General features: G+C 38.5%; 1 protein-coding gene across 1 annotated transcript; it reads left to right on the top strand.

Annotated features, from left to right (window-relative positions):
• On the top strand, positions 1-27,615 carry LOC144974852 (uncharacterized). The gene is made up of 6 exons (XM_078918218.1): positions 1-140; positions 3,672-3,764; positions 11,297-11,395; positions 20,211-20,452; positions 24,759-24,840; positions 27,464-27,615. The coding sequence occupies exons 2-6, from the start codon at positions 3,710-3,712 to the stop codon at positions 27,466-27,468; spliced, it is 483 nt and encodes a 160-aa protein (XP_078774344.1). The 5' UTR covers positions 1-140; positions 3,672-3,709; the 3' UTR covers positions 27,469-27,615.
• The last annotated feature ends 251 nt before the right edge of the window (positions 27,616-27,866 follow it).

Here is a 27,866-nt window from a genome sequence, read left to right as displayed (position 1 = left end):
AATTAATTCATAATGACTATTCAAACCCAGAGATCATTAATTTCTCCTCATTGTTTCGATTCATCTATAAAACAAGAGATATTTTGTTATCTAGCATTCGTCAGCTTAGGAGTTCGGGCGTTTTAATACAACTGTTTAAGGTGAGTTTTGAAGGTATTTATTTTATAGAAAGATAGAGTTATATATTTATATTTATATATATATATATATAATTATTTTAAAAATACATTCTGACTTAGTTTTGCACAATTGTTATTACATTTTTTTTCACTTGTCCAAAAATATTTTGTTGAATAATAATGGCGATGATCTTATCTACTACAAAAATAAGTTTTGGGCTAATTTCTTTTTCACGCAGTTATCCACACAAAAAAATCATCTATTTTGACACACACGCAATCTCTCTCCCCCCCCCCTCTCCTCTCTCTCTCTCTCTCTCTCTCTCTATATATATATATATATATATATATATTATATATATATATATTATATATATATATTATTACTTTCTCTCTCTCTCTATTAATATATATATATATATATATATATATAAATTATATATATATATATATATATACATATATATATATATATATATATATATATATATATATATATATATAGAGAGAGAGAAGAGAAGAGAGAAGAGAGAGAGAGAGAGGAGAGAGAGATTGCGTGTGTGTCAAAATAGATGATTTTTTTGTGTGGATAACTGCGTGAAAAAGAAATTAGCCCAAAACTTGTTTTTGTAGTAGATAAGATCATCGCCATTATTATTCAACAAAATATTTTTGGACAAGTGAAAAAAATGTAATAACAATTGTGCAAAACTAAGTCAGAATGTATTTTAAAAAACCCCTGGATAAATGTCTTTTGATCAATGATATAAGATGCATGAAAAATCTAAATAAGATACAATTTTTGAATTAGTATTGGTTTTTGGCGAGGTGCACATATATGCAGGTCTGACATCCGAACCCACTTATGGGCTTAGTTTAACATTGTTGTAATGGACAATCTTTTGCGTCATTTTTTTTTTTAGATTCCCATTACAACAATGGGCCCGTAAGGGATTGGGTTATCAGATCTGCAAATAAGTGCACGTCGGTTTTTGGCAATGAGTTCTTGACCATAACACGACTTTAGGAGTGATATTATCACGAACGAGTGCCGAAAACCAATACAAGATCAAAAATTGTTATTACACCGCCACATTAAAAAATAACACTCTGTAATGAATTCAGAAGTTGTGTAATTATTTAATTGAACATTTGATTAAGAGAAATGCCTATAACAGACAAACCATTTGATTGTATTCTTGCGGGATTGAACTTGTATTGTGTTGGATCACCATGGCTTGTTACGTCACTTAGTTTCACTTAATTAAAAAATACAATAAAAACAAAGGGGAGTAATTAGTAACAATTTAATGATTTTTTTATTGTTGACACTTTAAAATTAAACTAAATCCTACTCTAATTTCGAATTGTATATTTTCTTCTAATATTTTCATATTTATTGACTTTGAAGATGATTTTATATAAAAGTGTACAACTTTAATGTTAGAATACAGTGTTTGAACAAAATTGATTATTTCAAATCTCGGAGACAGTCCTTCCAAGGCCTATTGTAAATAATCATCGATTATGTTCCTAAGTTTGTTGTCTGAAATCTGTGTCACGTTACGAAAGTTCAAGACCGAAATAAAAACAGGTGAAAATAGTTACCTACCTTCGTTGCTAGCTCAAGCGTGCATTTCTGCGCCTCAAAAGGATCCTGGCAACCACTCTTTACCATTACCAATTAGGTTTTATGTCGGGGTGAAGTAGATGAATATAAGTCAATTTAAAGGCACATTTTAAATGATTACAAATTATTTGAAGTCTTGGTTTTTCAACTAAATTTATTCTCTCTGACAAGAAATGCGTAACTCAAGTCTAAGTGATACTAAGCTGCTAGAAGCTGTGAACTGCAAAGCTGCCGTCTATCTGGATTTTTAAAGCAATGTATGCTGAACCACAATAAATCATGAAGTTAAACGGCTTTAACTTTTAAAAGAATTACAATAAAATTATAATTCAAAAGCTAAGGATAAATTCAAAATTTCTTGTGAATATAAATATTAAGAAATTGAACCAAAGGAACACCTCGGAATCTAACGTTCAATTTAACTGGTGAAAAACCGAGACTACAAAATCAGCTTTTTTCCGTCTTATGCCGTGGTTCTGTGTTATTGGCATCATATCATTGTAAAGTTAGTGGCATTTTAAACCAGTAGGTTTCAATCTTCTTCGGATGGTTTCTGTCGAAACGTTATAATCTATTGCAAACTGTCGGGTTGAATGCTAAGGATTTTCCTCGTGAATGGCAGCAGTACCACAATCTTCATTGGCTGTGGTTTTTCTTGGCCTGCCTGTTTTCGGCCGATATAGATAGTATGCGCTTGGCTAAGAAATTCACAACATTGCCATCCGGAAGTATAACGGACCAACACACACAATTCTGTGTAACCTTGAACGTTTATAGACTGATTAATAGAGCTTAGTGAGAATTACTCATAAACGTGGATGGCAAAAAAAAAAAACAATAACAAAGACCCGAGAAGCGTCAACTTCGTTCTATCTATAGAACTGAGCCAGTGTCTTTTGCTCTTTTGAGAGTTCGGAAAACTGTCGAATAATGACAATTCAGAACACCTGAAATGTCTTTGATTGTCATAACAGCCATTTTCATGCCCATGACTTTCAGTCAATTCTCAGCTTAAATTTGTGTGCGATTCATTTAGTAGAGATTTGCTGTCTCACTCATCTCTCAATGCCAACAAAGATTGCGATGGAAAGGACGCTAATGAAAACATGTCTTCTTATCACCATGATTGTTATTTTGTCACCAATAGGATTCAATAGTCTGATGTCACGTCGCCCAGTAACGAGCAGCTTGGTTCTGAACAAAGAAAAACGGTGCTTTTAATTCTTCATGTTGGCTAGAACTTTTTCACATGTCATGTGATCAGAATGTATAAAAGTCAAAATATGATCAGATTTATAATGCTTTTACCTCTGGATACACTTTTATGTCTTTTTCATAAGGGCGTCAGTCATAGTTTAGAGCCAGTTACTAAGTTACTATGCGTCATTACGAGGGAAGTGACGTCACGACTGTTGAAGCCAATTGGCAATTCTAGAATTTTACTCTTTTTTTCTTCATGAAAAAATTGTGCTCAAACCCATTGCTGTTAAAGTTTTAAGTTTGGATTTTTGTTTCAGTAATTTAATCGGACATTCAACCTGATTTTTCATTTATTAATCTTTTCACTTGTTCCAAACATCTTGAACGATTCGAAAGATATAACCATTTAAAATATTGTTCAGGACTTTTGTGTCCACAGTTCGTTTGATATTTATCAATGGAAAAACGGCGACTTCTATCATTCGCAGCCCGATTGTGGCATCTATAAACGCAGCATTTGTGAAGCATCATAGTTTTGTAAATATAAGCCAATAACTCCGTGAGAATTAACATCTGTTGAAAAGTCGATTTATTTTGAATCAAGGAGAGGGAAACTAGCGAAAGATTTAATTCTAAATTCACTTTTCAGGCCCAGTTAATCCCGATAAAGTACCATTTTGGGACAATGAGTAACATTTTTTATCATTTCATCTTCATTTCAGACTGTGCGAAGAGACAGAATTAACGAAGGATTCAAACAATGTGGGCATCCATAATAATCTCCACCGGCTTGCTTCTCTCTTGTGCACTAGCGAGTAAGTGTGACACACACAGACACATATGCATATAATGTATATATATATCCATATACACATACACACACAAACAATATATATTGGAGTATTTAATTTTATGGTGAATGGCGCAAATAGACCTTTGGCACAGCCTCGAATATATATATATATATATATATATATATATATATATATATAATAATATATATATATATATATATATATATACACACACACACACACACACACATATATATATATATATATATATATATATATATATATATATATATATATATATATATATATTCGAGGCTGTGCCAAAGGTCTATTTGCGACATTCGCCATAAAATGAAATACTCCAATACTAAACTAATGAAACAAACTACCACAAGACATAGACGTCTAATAGACATCACAGACCCAACATCATTCCAACGCGTTTTTCACATATAGAAAAACACTTGGAGGATTGAATGGCTTGAGTGACAGGATTTATATGTATATGATCTGCTGTGATGGGACAAGTGTGCCTTTTGCAACTTATGGACTTGAACTTGAGCTTGAACTTTTTGAGACTCGTCATAAATAAACATCATCTTGCTCCATTTTCCATGTTTCTTCCAGCCGCTCTATCAACTCAAGTACGTACTGATAATTGGACTTTACGTCAGATTCCGACACTTCGACTGTCCAGAGCTCACAAAGAATATATATTGGTCCTCTGATGCTTTGTCCATACATAATCTCAAATGGCGCAAACTTCGTCGTATTAACATATTCTTCAACATCCCATTGATTTTTTTCCGTTAGTCCGTTGCACTTTGGGTGATAAGGTGTTGTTGTCGATTTCCGTATTCCGAGTAATCTACAAACCTCTTTCATACAGTTAGATACGAACTGGGCTCCTTGATCAGTATCTCATCCAAGAACTCCGATACGGCTATAAATATTGACCAATGCCTCGTCTAAAGTTTTCGTGTAAATTTTCTTGAGAGGCACCGCTTCTTGATAACGAGTGGCGTAATCCACCAGTGTAAGGATGTGACGATGCCCGGCTTCAATGGGTGGATCGATCGGTCCCATGAGATCCATGGCTACTCTCTTAAAAGAAATATCGACGACTGGTATATTTTGCATTGGTGCTCTAGGCGCCGCACCTATTCACTGTTCTTTGGCACACGTCACGTGATCAGCAATATCTAAGTCGCATCTCCTTCTATATCAGGCCAATAGAAACCGCTCAACACTTCGTTTTGCGAATTCTGAGATGTCCTCTGACAATCGAATCGAATTCCTCGTGCAATGTTCAACCTCGGGGGTAACACAACTTGCTTCCTTGGTATTCTTCGACGTTTGCCCTCATACACTCGGTATAGAACTTTGTTTCGTTTTTCGAACCGAATGGCTTTGTTGTTTCCGTCCAGCGGAGAACTAGTCTCCAACTTTGCTACGACAGATTAATGCCGATCTCTCCATATTCCTCTAGCTGGGGAACACGTAACGATGTTGTCCTGCCTAGTAGCTTCAATTCAGCCTTCGTTGTTGCCGCTAACACCATCGCCTCCGTATTAGGGTTGTCCGGACTCCATGCCCCCTCGACATTCCCAATCACTAGGTCCCAAATGGCTTCCGGTAAGAACAACTCTTTCACGCTGCCACTGAAGAAAGGTGTCTGAACGCCAATCAATGATTCATCGACCAAAACAACCGTATTGTCGATCTTTACTATGAGTTTCTTATTTCCCGTGAGTTGCTCATCTTTCGCGAATTTTCTTTTTACCACGACTCCTTTGCAGCCAATGTCTCCCAGGACATCAACTTCCTGCTTTCCGATGATTCCTTTCATCACAGGAAAGCTCTGATTCTCCGCCCGACCATATCCACTGCAGAATCTACAGCTAGCCACAGGCACAGTGACTTGAAGAATACCGTCCTTAACTTCGGCTTTTACGCCCATCTTGTCCAATGATGCTGTCGCATTTAAGTTTGATTCGTCCGGCTGTGCTCCAACTGCCGCAGGCTCTTTAATGCACGACCATTGTTTCAGCACGTAGTTCTTCGCTGATTGTTTGATAAATTGTATCTCTCCTTTTTATAATCATGAGCACATTAACATTAACGCTTCTTCCTTTCGTCTTCTCAGCCCCCGATTTGCTCGTCTTTTCATACGACTGTTTAAAAAAATGTAACTGCTTCATTCTATCTACAAGGAACACTTCCGATTCTTCAGCTACAGTGTTAAGGGTTTTGGTTTTCTTTTCTCTAAGATGTGTAGCTAAATCCTTGGGACAGACATCCATAAACTGCTATTTGATGACCAGGTCTCTCAAACTGTCATAATCTTTCTCAATTTTGGCTAGGTCGACCCATCTCTCCAGATACCTTTTTAGTTGCGTGATGAACAAAGCTGCATTTTCTCCGTCCTCCAGGATGCTTTGGCGAAACTTCTCTCGGTAGCCGTCTTCTGTCAAGTTATGTCTCATCTGTAGCGCTTCTTTGACGGTATCGTCATCTTGTGCATCTGCCGTTGATAATCGACTGTAGCAGTCCAACGCACGTCCTGATAATAGCGCTGATAGATATATGCCACTGACTAGTTTCCGCGAACCGCTCAAAACGAAGTAACCAACTGTCTAGATCATCTTTGCCGTTTGCTTATCTGTGGCTGTTTAGATACCGGTCGTGCTATCATGTTGACAGATAAAGAAGAGGAGGAAATTCTACCATTTCAAATTCATTCTGCATTCTATTTTTCTCTTTCTCTGCTTCCATCTTTGCGAGTTCAAGCTTCATCTTTGCTTCTTTTTCTAGCTTCTCTGGCTCAATTTTCATCTTTGCTTCTTGCTCTAGATTCAATCTATTCATTTCAATTCGTCTTTCTTCGTGTAGTCTTTCTCTTAAATAAACTTTTCTCGCTCCACCGACAATTCCATTACGTCTGCCTCCTTTCCATATATCGCCAACGAATCTCATTTCTCGATATTCAATTCCAATCACAGCACGAATAACGATTTTCAATAAAAATACCTCATCTATTAAAGGGTATGATTATTTTGTATCCGTCTTCGGACGAGTCCTCAAATGTAACTGACTCAGCTCAGACTCCGTTTTTCAACTTTTTATTATCAATGATACGGTAAATTTTAATATTAAATGTATACAGCGTCCTGATCGGGAGCAGCTTCTTATGGTTCACACTATTATGTTATGACGATCGACCCAATCAGCAAAGTCCGGTCCGCATTCGTGCACCGTCGCGAACCCGCCTGGTAGCATCGTCACAACACACCTTTCGACTAGATGCTCTGCCGTTTCGGGTTCTTGCCCACAGCGTGGACATATTGGACAGGAAGTTAGACCCCACTGATGTAACGTACCGGCCGTTAGGCAGCTCCTCGACCGAAGCCGATTCGCAGCTACCCAGTGTCTCCTCTTACTGGTATCAAAGCCTGGCAACTTCTCACCAAGCTTAGAGGAGTGTAGGTCCCCGCCCCCACGAGGGATTGAATTCGTCCAAACCGACTTCCATCTCGTATGTGCAGCTCTGTCCGTAGTCAGGGATTCTGCGTACAAGGGTTGCCGGGACTTAATTCGGCTCGAAACGGGGGCACCGTTCATTATGCGCATGAGAGGGGTATCCCCATTCCCTCTCTCTTTGATCTTACTTTGCCAGTTTCCCGTAATGGTCTCCCTCCGGACATCGGGGGGCTGGATCGCCGCCATTATCGGGCCCCATTCTCTAGGGGTTGTTGCTCGCGTTCCCGACACTATGTGCATCGACTTGCGAAGTTTTACATCCACCTTCTCAACGTTTCTGCTTCTACCCCACACTGGAGCGCAATACTCCGCGGTGGAATAGCATAGTGCCAGGGCGGATGTTCTCAGGAGCGCTTGGCTAGCGCCCCAAGTCGATCCCGCCAGCTTCCTCAGAAGACTATTCCGCTTCTCTATCTTCCGGGCAACCCCTTCGAGATGAACCCGATAGGTAAGACTGCGATCCAACGTCACCCCTAAATATTTTGGACGCGGCTCATATGGGAGTGGCTGGTCCCCGACTAGGACATTCAGTTTGCGGGTGTGCCAACCACTGCATAAGTGAAATGCAGTGGCCACGGTTTTTGAAGTGTTCATCTTCAGGTACCACTTGTCAAAGTAGGATTTGAGTCTGGTGACGTCCTCGCTGAGTACGCTCTCGAGACGGGTCCACACTTTACTCTGAGTAACGAGTGCCCAGTCGTCTGCGTATCCCAGCCTCAGGGAGGAAGTGTTCGGCATATCGCTAATGTAAACGTTCAACAACATTGGCGCAAGTACCGACCCCTGAGGGACCCCATTCTTCAATTTCCTTACTTTGCTCGTGACGTCTCCCAGCGCGACGTGGAATTGCCTTTCCCCTAAGATCGAAGAGAACAACTTCAAGGTCTTTTTGCACCTTATGATTTTTGCAAGTTTGAGCATTAACCCATCGCACCAGACCGTATCGTACGCCGCTGATAGGTCTATAAACACAGCACCTGTTTGCTGTTTTCTCTCGAACCCGTGCTCAATATGCTCTGTAAGGGCAATGACCTGCTCCGTGGTGCACCTCCCTTCCCTGAAGCCTGCCTGCTCGGGTGGCAGGGCAGCGTCTAGGACCGGCTCCCATCGGTTTAATAGAACACGCTCCAACAATTTGTAAAGACAGCTCAGCAGCGATATGGGTCTGTAACTGTCTGCCTCCTTCGCCGGCTTCCCTGGCTTCAGGATGGCAACTATCTTCGCATGCTTCCTTTTGCAAGGATGTCAGACATTGCCTCTGCTAGCCAGGCCCGTGCCCTGGGGCCCAGATGCGTCACCATATCGGGATATACACCATCTATCCCTGCTGCTTTGCCGTTCTTCACTTCGCTAATGGCTGCACCCACTTCTCGGGGACTGAACGGGGCCGTCCAGTCCGACTCCTCCGCAGGTAGCGAGTCCAAAATCTTACGGTACGCCTTGCGGACACCGCGCTCAAAAGCCTGATTAGGGACCCGCTTACTACGGTTCTTAATGTTCTTGGCAATTGTGTCTGCCTCGCATTCCGGTGCAGCCTTCGCGAAATTCCGATCTGGGTCCAATTTCTTTATCAAACGCCAAGCGTGGCGGCTGGAGTGTGTAAAGTCGAGACTTTCCACGGTCTCCTGCCACCGTTGCTGCCTTCCCTCTGCCAGAGACTGAAGTAGTCTCTCGGCTGCGTCCTGGGACTGGGTCTGCTGGTACTCTCGGTACAGCTCTTCCGACTCTGCTGTCCAGCAAGGGGTGTAGAATTTCCGTTTGCCCCGTGGAATAGAGCGTTGAGCGCTTTTAACCAGTAGCCTACTGAATCTGGTTATATTCTTGGACTTGGGAGGAATGGCAGGGCAGACCTGCTCGATATAGGAACTGAATTCCTCCCAGTCAGCCTTCCTGAAATTCCATCTGCAAAGTGGGAGAGACTGCACCCTCGGTATTGTCACCCCAGCTGTGACAAGAACCGGCCTGTGCTGGCTATGCGGAAAGTCCCCGAGGACTGTCCGTTTCACCTGCAGCGGTTCACCGTTCGCGCCTTTCGTTACGAGGGTGAGGTCTGGAGTATACTCCTTCTTATGGCGGGTACCCCGGAAGGTACCCTTGGCTGTAGGATCGTACACTAGGTGCAGATCATTACAGTCCATCCATGAGCGGAGTTGTCTTCCTGCTTCGTTGCAGTCTCGGTAGCCCCATTCGTGATGGTGGCTATTAAAGTCTCCCAGACAGATGGAAGGATGGCTGACCACCGGAACCGGTGGTGTAGTCCAAGTCGCTCTAGGTGGTTTGTAAATATTATGCAAACACAGTCCACCTACTTCCACGGAAATTCGGTTCACCCCATTGCTGTCCGTTACGCTCTCAATGACCCTTACCTTCGATGGCTCTTTAGCGTAAACGCTAACCCCTCCTTTGAGCCTCGAAGTGTCCTCGCGTTGGACCACCGTATAGCCTGGGATCTGGAATCGGGAAGATTGCGCGCCTGAATAAAGGTGGGTCTCCTGTAGCAGGAGGATATCTACGCAATGAACGGTCAATAGCTTTGATAAAAGCTCATTTTTTGCCATACTCTGTCTCTCGACGTTCAGGGACAATATACGCGTCAGTTCGCCATCCCCGCCGTCGCATTTTCCGATCGGCAGGCCGCGAATCGATTGATGCATGGGACGTTTGCTTTTTTCTCGGACGTGCCGACGACCTGGCGACACGAACGCGGTATTATTTGGCTAGCGCAGACCGCTTCGCCATTGACGGGACTGATTGGGACTCGACATAAGGATAATAGTGTGGCGCCCGGGATAGGGCTGCTATTCGGGCACCGGGTTTGGATCAAATTTAGTCACACACCGGGGCGAGCAGCTCATGTGGCTCGTTGGCTCGATACCCGGGATGGTCTCGTGACGGTCGACCGGGATTTACACCTTTGCCCTCCCGTGTGCCTCAAGCCCCCTCACCAACTGCAAGGTAAAGATCCACGAGGGGGTCCTGATCGGGAGGAGTTCTTTCTGTAACTCACTAAAACATGCCAATCGTCTTACGATGTTTCTAAGGAACAAAGAGTACTTAAACGTTCGCACAGTCAACATTCTTACTCACATGCAAAACATGCACAACACAAAATGTGTACCTCTATAATTTTCAAGAACTCGAAAATAATCACTTACAGCCGAACGACTACATTCATACACAGGCAAACAACTACAATACATGTTATATATACATACATACATATATATATATATATATATATATATATATATATATATATATATATATATATATATATATATAAATAATATATGATCATATAAACAAAATCCATGGAAAATTATTGCTCAACCTATTGAAAGAAGGAGCTATTCATAAATTAATTCAAGTGTAATTTGTTCAACTTCTACAAAAATGTTTCAATCGTTCCTTATCTTTAATATTTATTTAGTGTTGGCATCGTGCGTTTTCGGCTTCGTGGTTATGATGGTTCATACTTGTATAAAATGTGTTTTTTTCTGTGTTTGCATGAAGATGTAAGTTAGTTTCTCTTGTTGAGGAGAGAGAGAGAGAGAGAGAGAGAGAGAGAGAGAGAGAGAGAGAGAGAGAGAGGGGGGGGGGATGGGCAAAGGGGGGGGGGGGGTTGGAAAAAACTAAGAATGCAAACCAATAGATATGTGTCCAATCAAAATACTGGATTAGTGACAACCACCCCTCCCCCCAAAGCTCACTCGGTAAATTTAGCAAGTTGTTTACAAATAAGAAAATAAATGAAGTTAATGTTACTCTTTGTTTTTGTTGGGTTTTATTGTTGCAGTTTTTTAGAGCATTAGGTGCATGTTTAGATGTAAGGGGTTTGCTAGTATTTTATATTTAATTAAAGTGACCCGTTGACACGAACTATAGTATCTGAAATCAAGGAAGATATTATGTGGGCATACTCTTCTCTGCATGACTAAGCCACTGATTTCTGAGAAGAGCAGGGGGCTATCTTTATTTCCTTCTCTAAACTCAGGTTTCCATTTCTGTTTCAGGTGATCATAAATGCGACTTTGAACAAGATTTTTGCAATTACAGACACGGCAAATGGACCCGACAAAAAGGCCAGGACCATACCAATTCAAACTCAGGAGGTAAAATAAATATGGATTGTTTTTGTTTTGTTTTTATGAGCCGAGGTATTTACTAGCATGGCGGATCCTGTTGTAGAAAAGCCGTAATCTATGTTTAGCAGTATACCTCAGGCAAAAAAAAAATGAAAAAAATAATAGAGAAAAAAAACAAAAAAACAGAAACAAACCCAAACTAAATACAAAAACTAAATAAAAAGCAAAAATAAAACAAAATGATATTCCAAAACAAAAAGCAAACACAAGGGAAAGAACCAAAAGAGAGTAAACAAACAAACAACAAAATGGAGAGAAGAATGACAAGCTACTTATAACATTATGGGGTCCAGTTGGTAGAGCAACATCAAACTAAAGAACAGATGTCCTTTCTGGTTTCAGTCGATATTTTGTTCTTGAACCTCCTGTCTTCAAGTAGTGATTGATTAGCAGTGTCTGACAGAAAGTAGTTTGCGATATACTACAGTATTATATATGTGGTTGTAAGCAATAACTACTGTATGTTTAATACTTAAGTAATTGGGATATTCTTCAGCTTTATAGGCATGGAATTATGGCACTCGTGATGAGCGAAATTAAGATGTTTTTAGATGGGCGATAGCCTTATTTATTTTACTTATAATATTTATGAGTCTATATTTATAACTCTCATTTGGTTGATTATTTATCTATAACGCTATTTAGGCTGGATTAACCGTATGTTACAAACTAACTTGTGCGCTAGGTCTATCATTAGACTATCTTTGAATCAGACATTATATATATCATAAGGAATAGGCCTTCATTAATATTAGATATCATGTACCTCTATTTACCATTGATATAATAACTGTCTGAGGGTACACATCTCTCAGACAGGCCAGATCAGAATCAGATTCATTGTACATAATATTATCATAACAATCCAGATTCAATCCCACCCTAGGCCGGAATGAGAAGAGACATTCAAGGCCGCCAACCTCACATCAACTCGCTCCATAGAGCATAGACCTACAGTTCACAGAGGAACGAACAGAATCGGTCTAATGGCTCATTTAGACGAACAGTTTTTTTTAACCCACGGCCCGACGGATTTAGATTAGATGCGGTGGATGTGGGTCACCGTGAACCGACATAATATGTCGATGAGAGAAGTTCCGTTTAGACAAAGACAACTTTTCTCGATTTTTCAAACTAATTCCAACAATCGGATCTGAGACATTGTACTTCCGTTGTAAATTTTAGGAATGTTTTTTTTTTTTTTTGTGTGTGTGTGTATCTGTGTGTGTTTGCATGTGTGTGTGTGTGTGTTATCAAATAAACAACTCAATATCACAATTAGACATTAATTAGGACTGCAGCAACTACAATGGTACATGATGCATGTAATGCTTGTTGATAAGTCAATACAGATCTGCCGTACAGCGACAAAACCCCGTATCTTCGAAATTGGGTCAAACAGACATTTTTATATCAATGTAATCAGAATGACACCCTGCATCTATTCACAAAATAATTAAAGTCAATTTTTAAAAATAAAAAAGTTTTAAAAATTGAAAACACCGTATGTAGCCATTTCTATCAGATGATGCGGCGACAAAACCCCATATGTCCTGTTATACGGGGTTCTGTCGTTGTATTGCCTTAATGCAATGACAAAACCAAGTATAATGGGGTTATACGGGGTTTTGTCGTTGTACGACAGATGTACTCAGTTAAATCCCCCCCCCCCCCCCCCCCCCCGCTTTCCAAAAAAAAAAAAAGAACTCTTAATGCTTCACGCTGAGATAAAATTAGTTTTGAGATTTTATATAAAGAAATTAACGAATGAAATTTATACAAAACAAACAGACACAATATTACCCTCCTTCCGAACTAGGACAAAACTGTCCCGGGACAAATTTGTCCTGTCCCACTGGAGAAAACTTCTATTCAAAAGGGGTTCCGCACTAGGACAGGACTGTCCCAGGACACACCTGAGCGAATGCATTATTTTTTTTTTTTTTACAAGATTCAAAAGTTTTTTTGTAGGCAATTGCAACTCTAATAATTCACATTTTATGAATCAACATAAGATACGACATGACGATAATGATTTTTTACACTGTACAATGGGATTTGTTTCATAAGATTTATATAAGGCTAGCACTATTCAGTATCTGATACTGAATAGTGGTTTTGCACTATTCAGTATCAGATACTGAATAGCGGTTTTGCACTATTCAGTATCTGACACTGAATAGTGGTTTTGCACTATAATACGGTGTTTTTTTTTTCCGAAACCTGACAAAGTTATGGGAAGAGTGCAGCTGTGGGAGTGAATATGGGACTCAGAGAAGTGTACACCAGTGGGGAGTGAACCTGGGACTGGGTTTCGGCGAGTTTCGTAATAAAAAGCAATTACTTTTTTACGAAACCCGACGGCACCTGGCAATATCCGACAAAGTTATGGGAGGTAGGCAGCAGCGTGTGTGTGTGTAGGGGGGGGGGGGGGGGGGGGGGGGAGGAGGGATGAACCTGAGATTCAGGGAAGTGTACACCAGTGGGGAGTGAACCTGGGACTCTGGGTTTTGTAAAAAAGCAATAACAAAATAGGGGGGGGGATTACTTTTTTAAGAAACCCGACAATATGCGGCAAAATTGTGGAAAGTAGGCAAAGCGTGGGGAGTGAACCTGAGACTCAGTGAAGTGTACATCAGTGGGGAGTGAACCTGAGACTATGGTTTTCGGTGGGATTCAGCTAGTTTCATAAAGACGCAATTACTTTTTTACGAAACCCGACAAAACCTGGCAATATCCGAGAAAGTTATGGGTAGTAGGCAACAGTGGGGAGTGAACCTGAGATTCGGGGAAGTGTACACCAGTGGGGAGTGAACCTGTGACTGGGTTTCGGCGGGTTTTGAAAAAAAAAAAGCAATTACTTTTTGTTTACAAAATGCGCCATCTCCCAACAAAATCGGGCAAAGTTATGGAAAGTAGGCAAATAATGGGGAGTGAACCTGAGACTAAGGGAAGTGTACATCAGTGGGGAGTGAACCTGAGACTATGGTTTTCGACAGATTTCAGCGAGTTTCACATAAAAGCAATTATTTTTTTACGAAACCCGGCAATATCTGACAGATTTTGAAAGTAGACAACAATGGGGAGTGAACCTGAGATTCATGGAAGTGTACACCACTGGGCAGTGAACCTGAGACTCTTGTTTTCTGCGGATTTCAGCGAGTTTCACATAAAAGCAATTACTTTTTTACGAAACCCGACGAAACCTGGCAATATCCGACAAAGTTGTTGGAAGTAGACAACAGTGGGGAATGAACCTGAGATTCATGGAAATATACACCAGTGGGGAGTGAACCTGAGACTCTGGTTTTCGGTGGATTTCAGCGAGTTTCACATAAAAGCAATTACTTTTTTACGAAACCCGACGAAAACCTGGCAATATCCGAGAAAGTTATGGGAAGTAGGCAACAGTGGGGAGTGAACCTGAGACTCAGGGAAGTGTACACCAGTGGGGAGTGAACCTGAGACTCTGGTTTTCGGCGGGTTTCAGCGAGTTTCACATAAAAGCAATTACTTTTTTACAAAACCCGACTAAACCTGGCAATATCCGACAAAGTTATTGAAGTAGGCAACAGTGGGAGTGATCCTGAGAATCAGGGAAGTGTACACTTGTAGGAATTGAACCTGGGACTCTGGATTTTGTAAAAAAGCAATACCAAGGGGAGGGGAATTACTTTTTTACGAAACCCGCCAAAAGCCGATAAAGTTATGGGAAGCAGGCAGCAGTGGGGAGTGAATCTGGGATTTGGACACCGATGAGGATTGAACCCGGGACTGCGAGAGGCTGATACCAGTGGACAGTGAGCTCAGAATGTACTTTTATTTCGAAACCTACCGAAATTGTCAAAAGTTATGGGAAGTGGGCACCATTGGGCAATGAACCGGGACTCAGGGAAGTGCACACCGGTTGGGAGTGAACCTGGGACTGTGAAAAGAGGAAATCAGTGGAAATGAACCTGGGACTATGGAAGATGGATACCAGTGGGAAATGAAGCCGAACTATGGGAGTTGGGTACCAGACGAGAATGAAGCAATTACTTTTTTACGAAACCCGCCAAAACCCGCCGAAAAACCAACAACAACAACGATAATAATAATGTAAGTAAGTAAGTAATAATAATAATAATAATAATAATAATAATAATAATAATAATAATAATAATAATAATAATAATAATAATAATAATAATAATAATAATAATGATAATAATAATAATAATAATAATAATAATAATAATAATAATAATAATGATAATAATAATAATAATAATAATAATAATAATAATAATAATAATAATAATAATAATAATAATAATAATAATAATAATAATAATAATAATAATAATAATAATAATAATAAAAGAACAATAGTATATTATCAACTTTAAAGTATATTTCAAGCAAATAAAATTATTAAAACAAAAGTTTTAAAAATATAAATAGACAGAAGGAATTTTAAAAAAATATTGGGAAAAAAAAAAAAAAAGTTACCCTTACCGGGATTTGAACTCTCGAACCTTAAGCTCAGAGTCAAACAGCTTATATCCACCTTGCCATGGTGTCACTGAACTTTTAGAGACATTTAATCATGTCTATTCAGACATTAAAAAATGTATTTGACTGCCTCTCTTATTTTGATATTTTGAACTATGTTAATTGCACGATAGCAGAAATTTAAAAATTTCGATCAAAATATTTTTACAACTTTAAATCGGGCTGTCATTTACTGCACTTGTTCAATCTGGAAGTAGGTCAGCAGTTCAACCGAGATTGTCACACTTTTCACTCTCTCTATAAAAAAGAGTTCCTTATGGATACTGAATAGTGGCAAAGCACTATTCAGTATCTGATACTGAATAGCCACTTCCTTTATATAATCATGAAATATTCTTATAGCAAGAGTAATATTATTGCTACTGCTACTACTACCACTACCACTACCACGACTACGACTACGACTACTACTACTACTACTACTACTACTACTACTACTACTACTACTACTACTACTTGTAGTAGTAATGGATGAAATAGAGGTTGCATATTTCTGTGCTTTACCACGTGGAAAAAAAATAGACAAATTGAAAGAGAAAACAATATTGGGTGCATCCTTTAATGACCCAAAGATTGCTCAAGGGTCAATTCCGTAGACTCTATGGTGATCTCCGATCTTATCTTAAAATGACTTTCTTGGAATCACCTCATTTTACCCAGGTGCAAATGAGTACCAGTTCGCTGATGAAAGTAATCTTTGACGGACTCGCATCATTCAAGAGGATACTAGAAAGTCAGCATGCTTCGTACCCGAAAGGCATCAGTTGAGTAAGTCACCTCGCCTAGCTCAATTTGCGGCGCTGCACTGCGGCTGACGCCTGGTTATACCTTGTCCTAGCTAAATTTGCGGCGCTGCATTGCGGCTGACGCCTGGGTTATTCCAGTCTTACCTTGGAATAGACCCTCGAGAAAAATTTCCCCTATGGGATGAAAAAATGAATTTTATTATTTTAAATTTTTAACTGTTATCTGTCTGCTCAACGCCACAGAAACATGGATAAGTTCCGGATTTATAAGCTTAGGAGGCAAGATGGCCTATGGTTAGCGCGTTGTACTCTGGACTCAGAGGTTCTGTGTTCGATTCCGACCGAAGCCAACTTGTACTTTCTAGAGCAAGAAAATTTACTCCAATCACTCACTCCAGTCAGGTGTAAAAGGGTACCTGTCAAGCTGGGACAGTAATCTGCGATAGACGACAGACTAGCGTCCCGTTCAAAGGTTTTCAAACAAATACGTTAATTGTCCGCTTCACGCTATTGAAACCGGAATAACTCCTTCACCATTGGCTACAAGGCTCTAAAGGACTTAATTTGTTTTACACTGAGTCCAATTGGCTCAGAATTCCCGAAATAAATAACGATAAAGATAATTGATCCCACAAGTTACCTAATAGATGTGCGACCGGTTTTAGACACGTTATTGCTGTGTCACAAAGTGTGACACTTCTTAAATTATATTTATAAACATACGTTTTTAAATTGCCGAAAATATTTATGTTGCTATGGCTTCTGTACGTGGTTTCATCACATAGAATTATTTTTTTGAATTGTTCTTGCTTTTTTATATTCAGAATTGAAATAAATAAATAAATTATAACTGTGAAATTGAATGTCAGCTTCAGTTTAATATACGAAAACAGATAAAATGGACGTTTCGGGTTTCCCCTTCATCAACAACACATGATGAATTAAAAACTACAGACGAATGAGATAATGTGATAGTGGCGTTGTTAAGATGCATAAACAAAAACATTGATGGGCAGGAAATTGTTTGCTACTTTGTGAGGAAGCGCGAATTAAAACAGAGCAATAGAAATTTATAAAAGGTGCGTACATAATTATGTCAAAAGAGGGGAGGCGGGAAGGAACTGTGTAATGCAGTATAGAAAGTGAACTAAAATAAAGTGTGGACTATTGTTGGAAAATAAATACAATGGAATTGGAAATAAATACAAAATATAAGGGATGTAGTTCTTAATATATTAGTGGCATTAGCAGCAGCAGAAGCAACAGTAATAGTAGTAGTAGTAGTAGTAGTAGTAGTAGTAGTAGTAGTAGTAGTAGTAGTAGTAGTAGTAGTAGTAGTAGTAGTGGTAGTAGTAGTAGTAGTAGTAGGGATGCAGAAAATAAAGACAGGCATTTCAATTTTGACACGGCGCCGCCAAGTCTGGGACTTTTTTGTCCTAGTGCGGAAGTCTGCTATATTTTTCTACTATCACAAACGATATGAACACGGGACTGGGACAGTCCTGTCCCGCTGATTTTGTAGCATTTCACAACGGCTTGGGACACAACGGGACTGTTTTGTCCCGTCCCAATAGGTGCGGAAGATCTCTCTAAATTCTATATGTCGCTTAGAATCTCCCTCTTAGGGTCGAACACTCTCCATGGTTGACACGGCAGCACAAACAAGTGGTCACACCAGGTAACAATTGGATTCAGTAGTCTGATGTCACATCGCCCAGCAACGGCGAGTAGCGTCGTTCTAACCAAAGAAAATCGGTACTTTTTATTTTTCATCCTGGCTAGAACTTTTCATATGTCATGTGATCAGAATGTATAAAAGTCAAAACATGATCAGATTTATAATGTTTTTCTCCTCTGGATACACTTTTTATGCTCGTCGGAGAAATATTTCATAAGGGCGTCCGCCATTGTTCCGATAGTTTAGAGCCAGTTACCATGCGTCATTGCGAGGGAAGTGACATCATGACTGTTTAAGCCTATTGGCAGTCCGTTGGCTGGGTATGGAGGTAACACCGTATTATGTCTCAGGAGTAAGTATGGATCTATCAGGAGCCTATAAAGATGTATGCGGGCTGAAAATTTATATGGGGACAAGTTAATTCAAGGACGTAACAACTTGTCGAAGTGAAGGCGGCGAGTTTTATGGGCTCAGCCAATAGAACAGGGCTGTAGAATTTTTTGCTCCGTCCTATGTGTGTTTATAAAATATCATAACATAAAGTGCGCTCAGCGGTCTCTACCCGGTGATGGGTGAGATACGCTATAAAAGAGCTTATTATTATTCTAATTATCATGATTATTATAATTATTAACACCATCATAATTTTGTTAACATTATTGTTATCATATTATTATAATATCAATATTGTTATAGCAGCCGAGACCATCCGTCTTCAGACTGCTAACACGAAAAGCATCAATTTGTCCATCGTGAATCACAATGTAATGTAAAGCACAAAATTAAAGTAACATATCGCACACATCTCACAGAACTTGAATTATAACACGTTATAATCATTAATAATGCTGTACCATAATACAGTTCACTCCGCTTAATCGCACATCGGTTAATCGCACAGTCCGCTTAATCGACACACTAACCTGAACTCCCGAGGATGTGCAATTAAGCGGAGTCGACTGTACATCAATATCTATCACACTTACCCAGTCTGATAATTCTTAAAAAGAATTTTTTGATTCCGAAAGCATATAACGTTTTTATGTTTTTGTGTATTTCTTCTTTCTTCTCATACGTTACATCTTAATGATTCAAGGTTCAGGGACGGAATGAATTAGGTTAGAACTTCGTCTTGTGATTTAGTTAGTGTTTGTCTCTAAGACAAGCCTCAATCAATCAGTTTTGAGAGCAAGAAGAACAACGGAAGTAAGATAGAGAGAAGAAACGGGAGAGTGAGAGATAGAATGATATATAAAATAATCTGGGGAGGGGAGAAATCGGAGAAAGGTAAGACCATCGGTGATACCTTCCCGTAGAGGGAATCATATTCACCAGACGACAGGACAAACAGTGAGTAGAGATCACTGCAGACAAGGAGTGGGTTAATTCATGACAATGCAATGTTGTTAACATATTCGATGAAATGATGGAGATGGACGCCAGCATTTTTAGCTCATGGGTTGTGTGTCAACCTTCCGGTCGAATCGATAGCAGTAGGTGGTTCCTCTTATTATTTTGAAACAATCAATTTCTTAAAATTTATTCAGACCATTTTCCGCTTATACTAAATGCAGAAATTATTATCTTATCTCTCAACGGTCAAATGTAATGTTCCGTGGAGTTCTCTTACGGAGTCTAAAAATGTTCATTGAACGATAGTATATATATATATATATATATATATATATATATATATATATATATATATATATATATATATATATATACTGATTGATTCATTTTATTTAATACGTATTTTGTCTGTAAAATAAGAACACTTTATAATTTCAAAATATTCTTTCAGGACACTACGCCATGTACAAAAAACCATCTGGTAAAATGTATTCCTTTGACTGGTTGAAATCACCTGAATATTCCGTGGAAGAGGAAAGTTGCATAAGTTTATGGGTTTGGAAGTCGAGCGGATCACCAACTTTGACAGTTGACGTAAAAGAATATGGCAGTAGTTCTCGAATTGATACATCTCACATCGGCCAGGACCAATGGGTTAAACTGTCTCAAACAGTTACCGCCCAAACCATTTCCGTAAGTTTGAAAAGTATAATACACTTTCATTCCGTGTAAATGGGACATCTTTAAGAGGCATATTTCACTCTATGCAACCCATTTCCCAAAGCTGTATATTATCTCTGTAGGATTTGGATGCTGAATATTTATTTTGTATTAAAAATACGAGCCATTGTTTATTTGTTTTAATAAGGTGCAATCTAATTGTGTGATTTATTGACGAGCGAAAAAACAACAACAACAAAATAAAAACACAAAAAACCCAGCAAAAAACTAACACCTCCCCCCCCCCCACCAAAAAAAAAGTAAAAAAAAAATACAATGTGTGTTATAACTTGAAATACACTTTGACATCTATCTCATTCCGATATAACACCAGATTGAGGTGATGGTCACATGAACGTTTATTTTCACTTCTTCATGCCACCGCCAGGGGTAATAAATTGCCTTCGTAAACTTAAAATCAGACACTGACCGAAAAAGAAATTCGTCCAAAAACACAAGGACACATCATTAAAAGAAAACAAATTGTGTGTTGTTTTTAACAGTTCAACCAGTGAGAGCATTATTTGTCTCCTAACAACTCACTAGGCGATGAGCCGACATACAATGACGTTAAAATACAAGCCCCCGTGCTGGGCTAAAAGTTAACGGACTGTCCGAATGGAGAAAATTATCTTTCTGCACAACATAACAATATGCAACCCAAAGACAGAGAATAATAGACCGCTAAAGAGAGACGACCCTTAGCAAGAGTTCCGTTCCCTTCTTACCTACTCTTTCATCACAGTTCTGCTATTAAGATAAAGAGAACATGCCTTGCTGTGATGCGATAAATTCGTCCAGAACCTTTCTTCTTCTTCTTCTTCTTCTTCTTCTTCTTCTTCTTCTTCTTCTTCTTCTTCTTCTTCTTCTTCTTCTTCTTCTTCTTCTTCTTCTTCTTCTTCTTTTCATCAATCATCATCATCATCATCATCATCATCATCATCATCATCATCATCATCATATATTATTATTATTATTATTATTATTATTATTATATTATTATTATTATATTATTATTATTATTATTATTATTATTATTATTATTATTATATTATTATTATTATTATTATTATTATTATTATATTATTATTTATTATTTATTATTATTATTATTATTATTATTATTATTATTATTATTATTATTATTATTATTATTATTATTATTATTATTATTATTATTATTATTATTATATTATTATATTATTATTATCATTTATTATTATTATTATTATTATTATTATTTATTATTATTATTATTATTATTTTATTATTATTATTATTATTATTATTATTATTATTATTATTATTATTATTTATTATTATTATTATTATTATTATTATTATATTATTATAGTTATTAGTAGTAGTAGTAGTAGTAGTAGTAGTAGTAATAGTAGGAGTAGTAGTAGTAGTATCATTCTTATTACTCGGGTTCCATCACTTAACAGGCGAAGGAACTGCAGGAGGAGAATGTAGAGAAAAACGTCATCATCCTGCACATTTCTTTTGGTTCTATGTTATTTTGAAAGTTTATGTTCTTCGCCTGCTGCTGCTGTGATTTGAAGAGTTGTTCTCCATACTCCTTCCGTCGCATCATGATTTGTTCAGGGTCTGTTAAGGTATGCTCTTGTGAGTCTTTTATTACCAACTGATTAGACTTGAACGGTTTTGTTTCATCGTATTGATTTATTCATACATTTCCTTTGACAAATTAATCGATCAAATAAATTGATGTTACGACCTCCATTTTTAGCCAGGCTTGTTTATCTTCTTTGATTTGTTTAATGACATGGCCTTTCAGTTTTTTGTAGTCTTCCATTTGTCCTTCTCTTTTACTGTTAGTCAGATTGATGGTCCCTTCGCTTCTCCGCGGTTTTGTATTTTTTCTTTCATTTTCGTCCAAGGATCGAGTCTTCTTTTCATGATATATATTCCTTATATCTATCCATAGAAGTTGTGCCTTTTTTTTCATCTTGGATGTCATAGAAGGCCTCAAATCTGTTTTCTGTTTCGGCAACAAATCTGGCCTTTGTTTCTGGATCTTTTAGTTTATCTGTGTCATGTCGGATCACCTGCGCTTCTGCTTTTCTCTGTCTAAAACCTTTCATCTTAAATTTTGCTGTCAAAAGTATAAGGTTGGTGTCACAGTCTGCACCTATTTTGTTGTGCAATCAGAAAAACTTGTAAACCACCTTTCATTGGTTAATATGTAGTCTATCTGGTTCTTTGTAAGTCCATCCGGTGAGGTTCAGGCGTATTTCCATTTAGCATGATGTTTGAACCAAGTGTTGAGAATCATAAGATCGTTGGTTTGTGTGAAAGTGAGGTGTTCACCTGAGTCATTTTTTTGGTACCGAGACCGTGTGGGCCTAACCCTCGCCAACTTTTGAGTTAGAATCACCCATGATAGAGAACATCACGAGATTTTACTTCTTCTTTCACTGATTGTAACTGTCATAGATAATTTCAATTTCTTCCTCGCTGTGGTTAACGTTGGAGCATAGACCTGTATTATGGCAATTGTTACTGGTTTCAAATCCAGGCGCATAACAAGTATTCTTTCGGATACAGCATTGAAGCTTATCAGACTCTTTTGGCTTGACTCCTGCTTATCCATTGTTTTCCCTGTTGTATATGACAAGATGTTCTTCATGATGAAATGTCTACTGTCCCTCCATCGGCATTCACATAGTAATGTTCCGATAATCCATGTACCCACTGTTTTGGTGCGTTTTTTCCCGTTTATTTTTGTTTTTAGTCTTCTTTCTCCATTCTCTCCTTTTCCTTTTCCCCGTTTTCCATCCGTTTCAAATAAAGGTTTAAAAAACCCAGTTTGGTTCACCTGCAACGGCAAAGTCAATTTTGCCTACTGTACAAAAAAACTGGTCGTTTAATTGTCATTTCCGTGGTGGTCGACAGTCGACACGAGGCCTTATAATGCTTAACAATAGGTCCACAGCCAACAGCAACACTTCCCATGTAGGACAAGACATAACGCATCGGCAAATTGGCGTCAGGACACACACACCCACCCACCCACACACACACCCACCCACCCACACACACACACACACACACACACACACACACATATGTAGGTTTGCTTTTTGTTATTGGAAAATAACAAACTAGGATTTAAAATTCTGGGTTATAAAGGTTCTTTTGAATATCATCCGGGTCCTGACACCGAAGTACATTGACTGAGCTAAGTCAGCCTACAGGCGTGTCTTAAGGCCAATTTGCCGATAAAGTCTAAAAATAATTTCATCGGATAGGTATTACACACTCTCCCTCTCCCCTTCTCACCCCCCTTCCCTTCCATTCTCTCTCTCTCTCTCTCTCTCTCTCTCTCTCTCTCTCTCTCTATCTATCTATCTATCTATCTATCTATCTATCTCTTTCTAGGTACTACATTGCGGATTTTTTAGTTTTGATAATATGCGGCCAGGAATCTAACCCAGATCTTTGCAACGGTTGGCAGGGACCCTGGTGTCGTCCTACTTCTTTTTTATTACTTATTCCTGTCTTATTCGTCCTTCTCTACATTCTCCTCTTGCAGTTTCTTCGCATCTTCAGTGGTGGAACCCAAGTAATAAGAATGATACAACTGCTACTATTATCACTACTACTACTACTACTACTACTACTACTACTACTACTACAACTACTACTACTACTACTACTACTATTACTACTACTACTACTACTACTACTACTACTACTTCTACTACTACTACTATTACTACTACTACTACTACTACTACTACTACTACTACTACTACTACTACTACTACTACTACTATTACTAAGATGATAGTGATGATGATGATGATGATGATGATGATGATGATGATGATGATGATGATGATGATGATGATGATGATGATGATTATGATAAATTTAATCCGGTATATTATAAATAATAATTGCCATGTCTTGCAGTTTCATTAAATATGAATAGTGAATATACTTACGAGAATAGAAAACAGATCTGAACTAGTCTGAGAAGATGCCACCTTGGCATAAGAATCTCTCAAACCTATTCATATCTGTCTCCGTTCTCATGTGCTCTTGCAGATTATTCCGCGAAATTGCAACCGTATAATGAAAGGACTTTTTACAGAAGCGGGTTGTTTGGATGTTTGGGACATTAACAGTATTAGTGTGCCTAAAATCATATTTCTTTTTTTGAGTGTTGCTGGGGAGCAAATTTAGTGGATTTTGCTCCATATAAAAGCTCAAGTTAAAATTGATTATTTTATGATATTAAATATTTCAGCTTTCAATTTTTGGCCTTGTAGCAGCCAACGATGCGGAAGTCAGGGTTGATGATATACTCCTTACAAAAGGGGCCTGCAGCGGTAAGTATTAATTTTATACAATTTTATACCACAATAAATACAATAACAAGATATAATACAGAATCTGATAATAGTAATCTGTTCTTTAAAAAAATAAGGTTCGGGTCAAAATTGCAGACCTACCATATTTTTCGATTGGTCTACCGCCTTTGTGATTGACAGGTACAGACCTCCCTGCCTTTGTGAGTGACAGGTGAGTGTAAACAATAGCGCATAGATGCGTAGAGTTGTGTGATGTTTACTGACTTTCAAAATTGAACCTTTAATAGATACATATTACACGTCGACATTATGACCATGTATGGATATATAAGAAATGGTCGTTTGATGTTAACAGCTTTCACTTTCAAGATTTCAATTATTTGCATAACGGCCATGTATGGAAAGATTATGAAGGTTTTTCGCAGTGCGCACGCTACGTTGCCCAAAGAAAGGTTGCCAAGCTACAAGATCTGGGCGTCAAGGCAACAAGTTTTATTTACAAACGAAACTAGGCAGTTTTTATTTGCTATTGTCTCACATAAGAGAAACCAAATCGATACGTGGTATATATCTTAAAGCAGTCGACAACATTTTCTTTCTGTTAATGCATTACATGCCTATTTTGACACGAGAAGTGAAGAGCAGCAGCGGGCCGCCAAACTGGTCGGTATATAAAAAAAAAAGTTACATGTAAATGCGCACCTAAAGTAGTTCAGAGATTTCTTTGTGTTGTTACGCAGCAATTGCCGAACCAAATGTTCACGCTCAATGAGCGTTGTTTGGAAAGTTACATATCCACAATCCGACCAAATCTGATGGCAGAACACGGAGCCAATACGAATCAACCAATGACTCAGCTCAGACCTATACATCAACAATGTTCTTGAACCAATTATCGTTCGGTTTATTCGGAATCAGAATAATCAAGTGGTAATATTTCAATTTGATAACGCTCAGAACATAAGCTCGGCAAATATCTGCTTAACTTAGCTTCAAATGCAAGGGCGACGAACAGCTGTGTCACATGAGTATGAAACCCATTGAACATATGTATAACTTTATGAAAAGAAGGCTTAAAAAACCCAAACCCAAGACAGTTGAACGAAATTCGTCGAACTGTTCGACAGTCTAAATGCAATTTGCACTGAAATACCAGCAGCAAACAGTCCATCAGCTGACATCCAATGAGGCAAAGAGTTGGTGCATTGATCGATTCTAATGATTGACATACAAAATATTTCAGTGCATCACTCGTGCCGATTTCAATTTTGTTCTCGATTTTTGCCTAGGCAAGAATCTAATTACTCAATGAACTGACTACACAAAGAAACTGTTCACAAGCATATGCCTGATCACTGTTCAGCTACCTACCTAACCCTCAGCACCTCAATCACGCAGAAGAATTGCGAGCCAGGAGGTGCAGCTATTTCACGGCCGATCGCTATAGTAAAAGATAAGGAAAATATACATAAAAAGAGCAATACTAAAAGAAAGGATGAAAATTGGATCACCCATAGTCTAACTTTTAGCAAATTGAAATTATTAAGATATTGGTTTACTTCTGGGTTAACGTGTTATTGTGTGAGGCAACTCAAATTGACTATTTTTATTTCCGCTTCGGCGGTGGGATTATATCTATCTTATGAACTGGTCTTTCCCTATATAACGTGCCACGTGCTCTACTACTACCCATCCTCTTTAAATTTAAACGCTATTTCTGATTTGTCAGGTTGTCGTAATCTTAACCCATATTAATACTAAGGCACCTCGACGACTTAAATCAGTGGTTACTTATCTGACTTTCATTTTCCTGTCAAAAACTGCAATTACTCCTACTGATCGCGACAAAATCCTTCATTATATTATCACCACCATCATCACCACCATCATTCATCACTTGAGGAGAATTGATTACATTTATGGCTATTTATAAAGGACAACAAACGAATAAGTGTCGCTATCTGTTGGCTAATAATAGAGAATGAAGATAGGACAAAGGGTGAATAATCTTGCTCAAGGAAAATAAAGCGAAAGTGCCTGAAGTGGGGCGCGAACTCGGACCTTCCGGATCACAATGCAATGCCTTAACCACTCGCCCCCCCCCCCCCACCCTTGGTTTGGTGCTTTTATTTTCAAAATATTTAGATCATAAGTTAAAATTTGTGCAAAGTTCTAAGGTATTGAAAATTGGAGTCCAGCCTGACATTTTGATAATAATAACGATATAGAAACGTTATCGAACAAACGTACGATGTCAAGAAGAATTACCCCTATTTTTTTGATGAACAAATTGGTACATAACATCTTACTCACTTAACTCTCTACCGTGTATCATCGACAGCTTCAAGAACGCCATTTACTTCTGTCTTTCTCTAGCTTGTGAATCCTTTCGCCCCCCCCCCCCCCCCCCCCCCCCGCCCCCTCCTTCTTCACCGGTCCAACAGACGGATGTTATTCCTCTTCTGCATGTCTTCAGTGGGCTTTTCCTGATACAATTTTCCTGCGGAATACATCCAAGTTTCGTCGACTGATCCCTCTTTCGTTGGTCAAAGATGACCAATCTCTCTCCATCTTAAATTTGACTCTGAATATCTATATATGATTCATCATTATCAAACATTTTTACAATATTTTTCCCCAGAATAATCCAGCAAATCAAGAGACTGTCAGAAAGATCAAATTCAAGAACGGTTATACAAACCAAGCGATTAATTTTTCCGATGTTTTAAAAAATGTCTAATCTCTGAATTGTATTTTAGATTAAGTGAGGATAATAAAATTTGGTCAAAAGTCTGATAGTGTTTTAATGTGTAAATATTTGAGTATATATTTGTTCGTGCGTATGTGTGCGTTTCTCTCTCTCTCTCTTTCTCTCTCTCTCTCTCTCTCTCTCTCTCTCTCTCTCTCTCTCTCTCTCTCTCTGTGCGTGTGTGTGTGTGTTTGTGTGTGTATGTTTATATATATATATATATATATATATATATATGTGTGTGTGTGTGTGTGTGTGTGTGTCTGTGTGTGCATATTTATGTGTGGAATGAAAA

Source organism: Berghia stephanieae, chromosome 1 (assembly GCF_034508935.2).
Source record: "Berghia stephanieae isolate SIO BIC M18660-M18661 chromosome 1, UCSD_Bste_1.3, whole genome shotgun sequence".
Taxonomy (NCBI): domain Eukaryota; kingdom Metazoa; phylum Mollusca; class Gastropoda; order Nudibranchia; family Aeolidiidae; genus Berghia; species Berghia stephanieae.
Note: the sequence above shows the minus strand (reverse complement) of the source record. Positions and strands in the feature narration are given on the sequence as shown.

Excerpts from the sequence above, each read along its gene's own strand:
- LOC144974852 (XM_078918218.1), top strand. The coding sequence starts at position 3,710 with ATGTGGGCATCCATAATAATCTCCACCGGCTTGCTTCTCTCTTGTGCA. Across the intron at positions 11,396-20,210 it reads TACCAATTCAAACTCAGGAG|GACACTACGCCATGTACAAA; the intron begins GTAAAATAAATA and ends ATATTCTTTCAG. Across the intron at positions 20,453-24,758 it reads TTACCGCCCAAACCATTTCC|CTTTCAATTTTTGGCCTTGT; the intron begins GTAAGTTTGAAA and ends TAAATATTTCAG.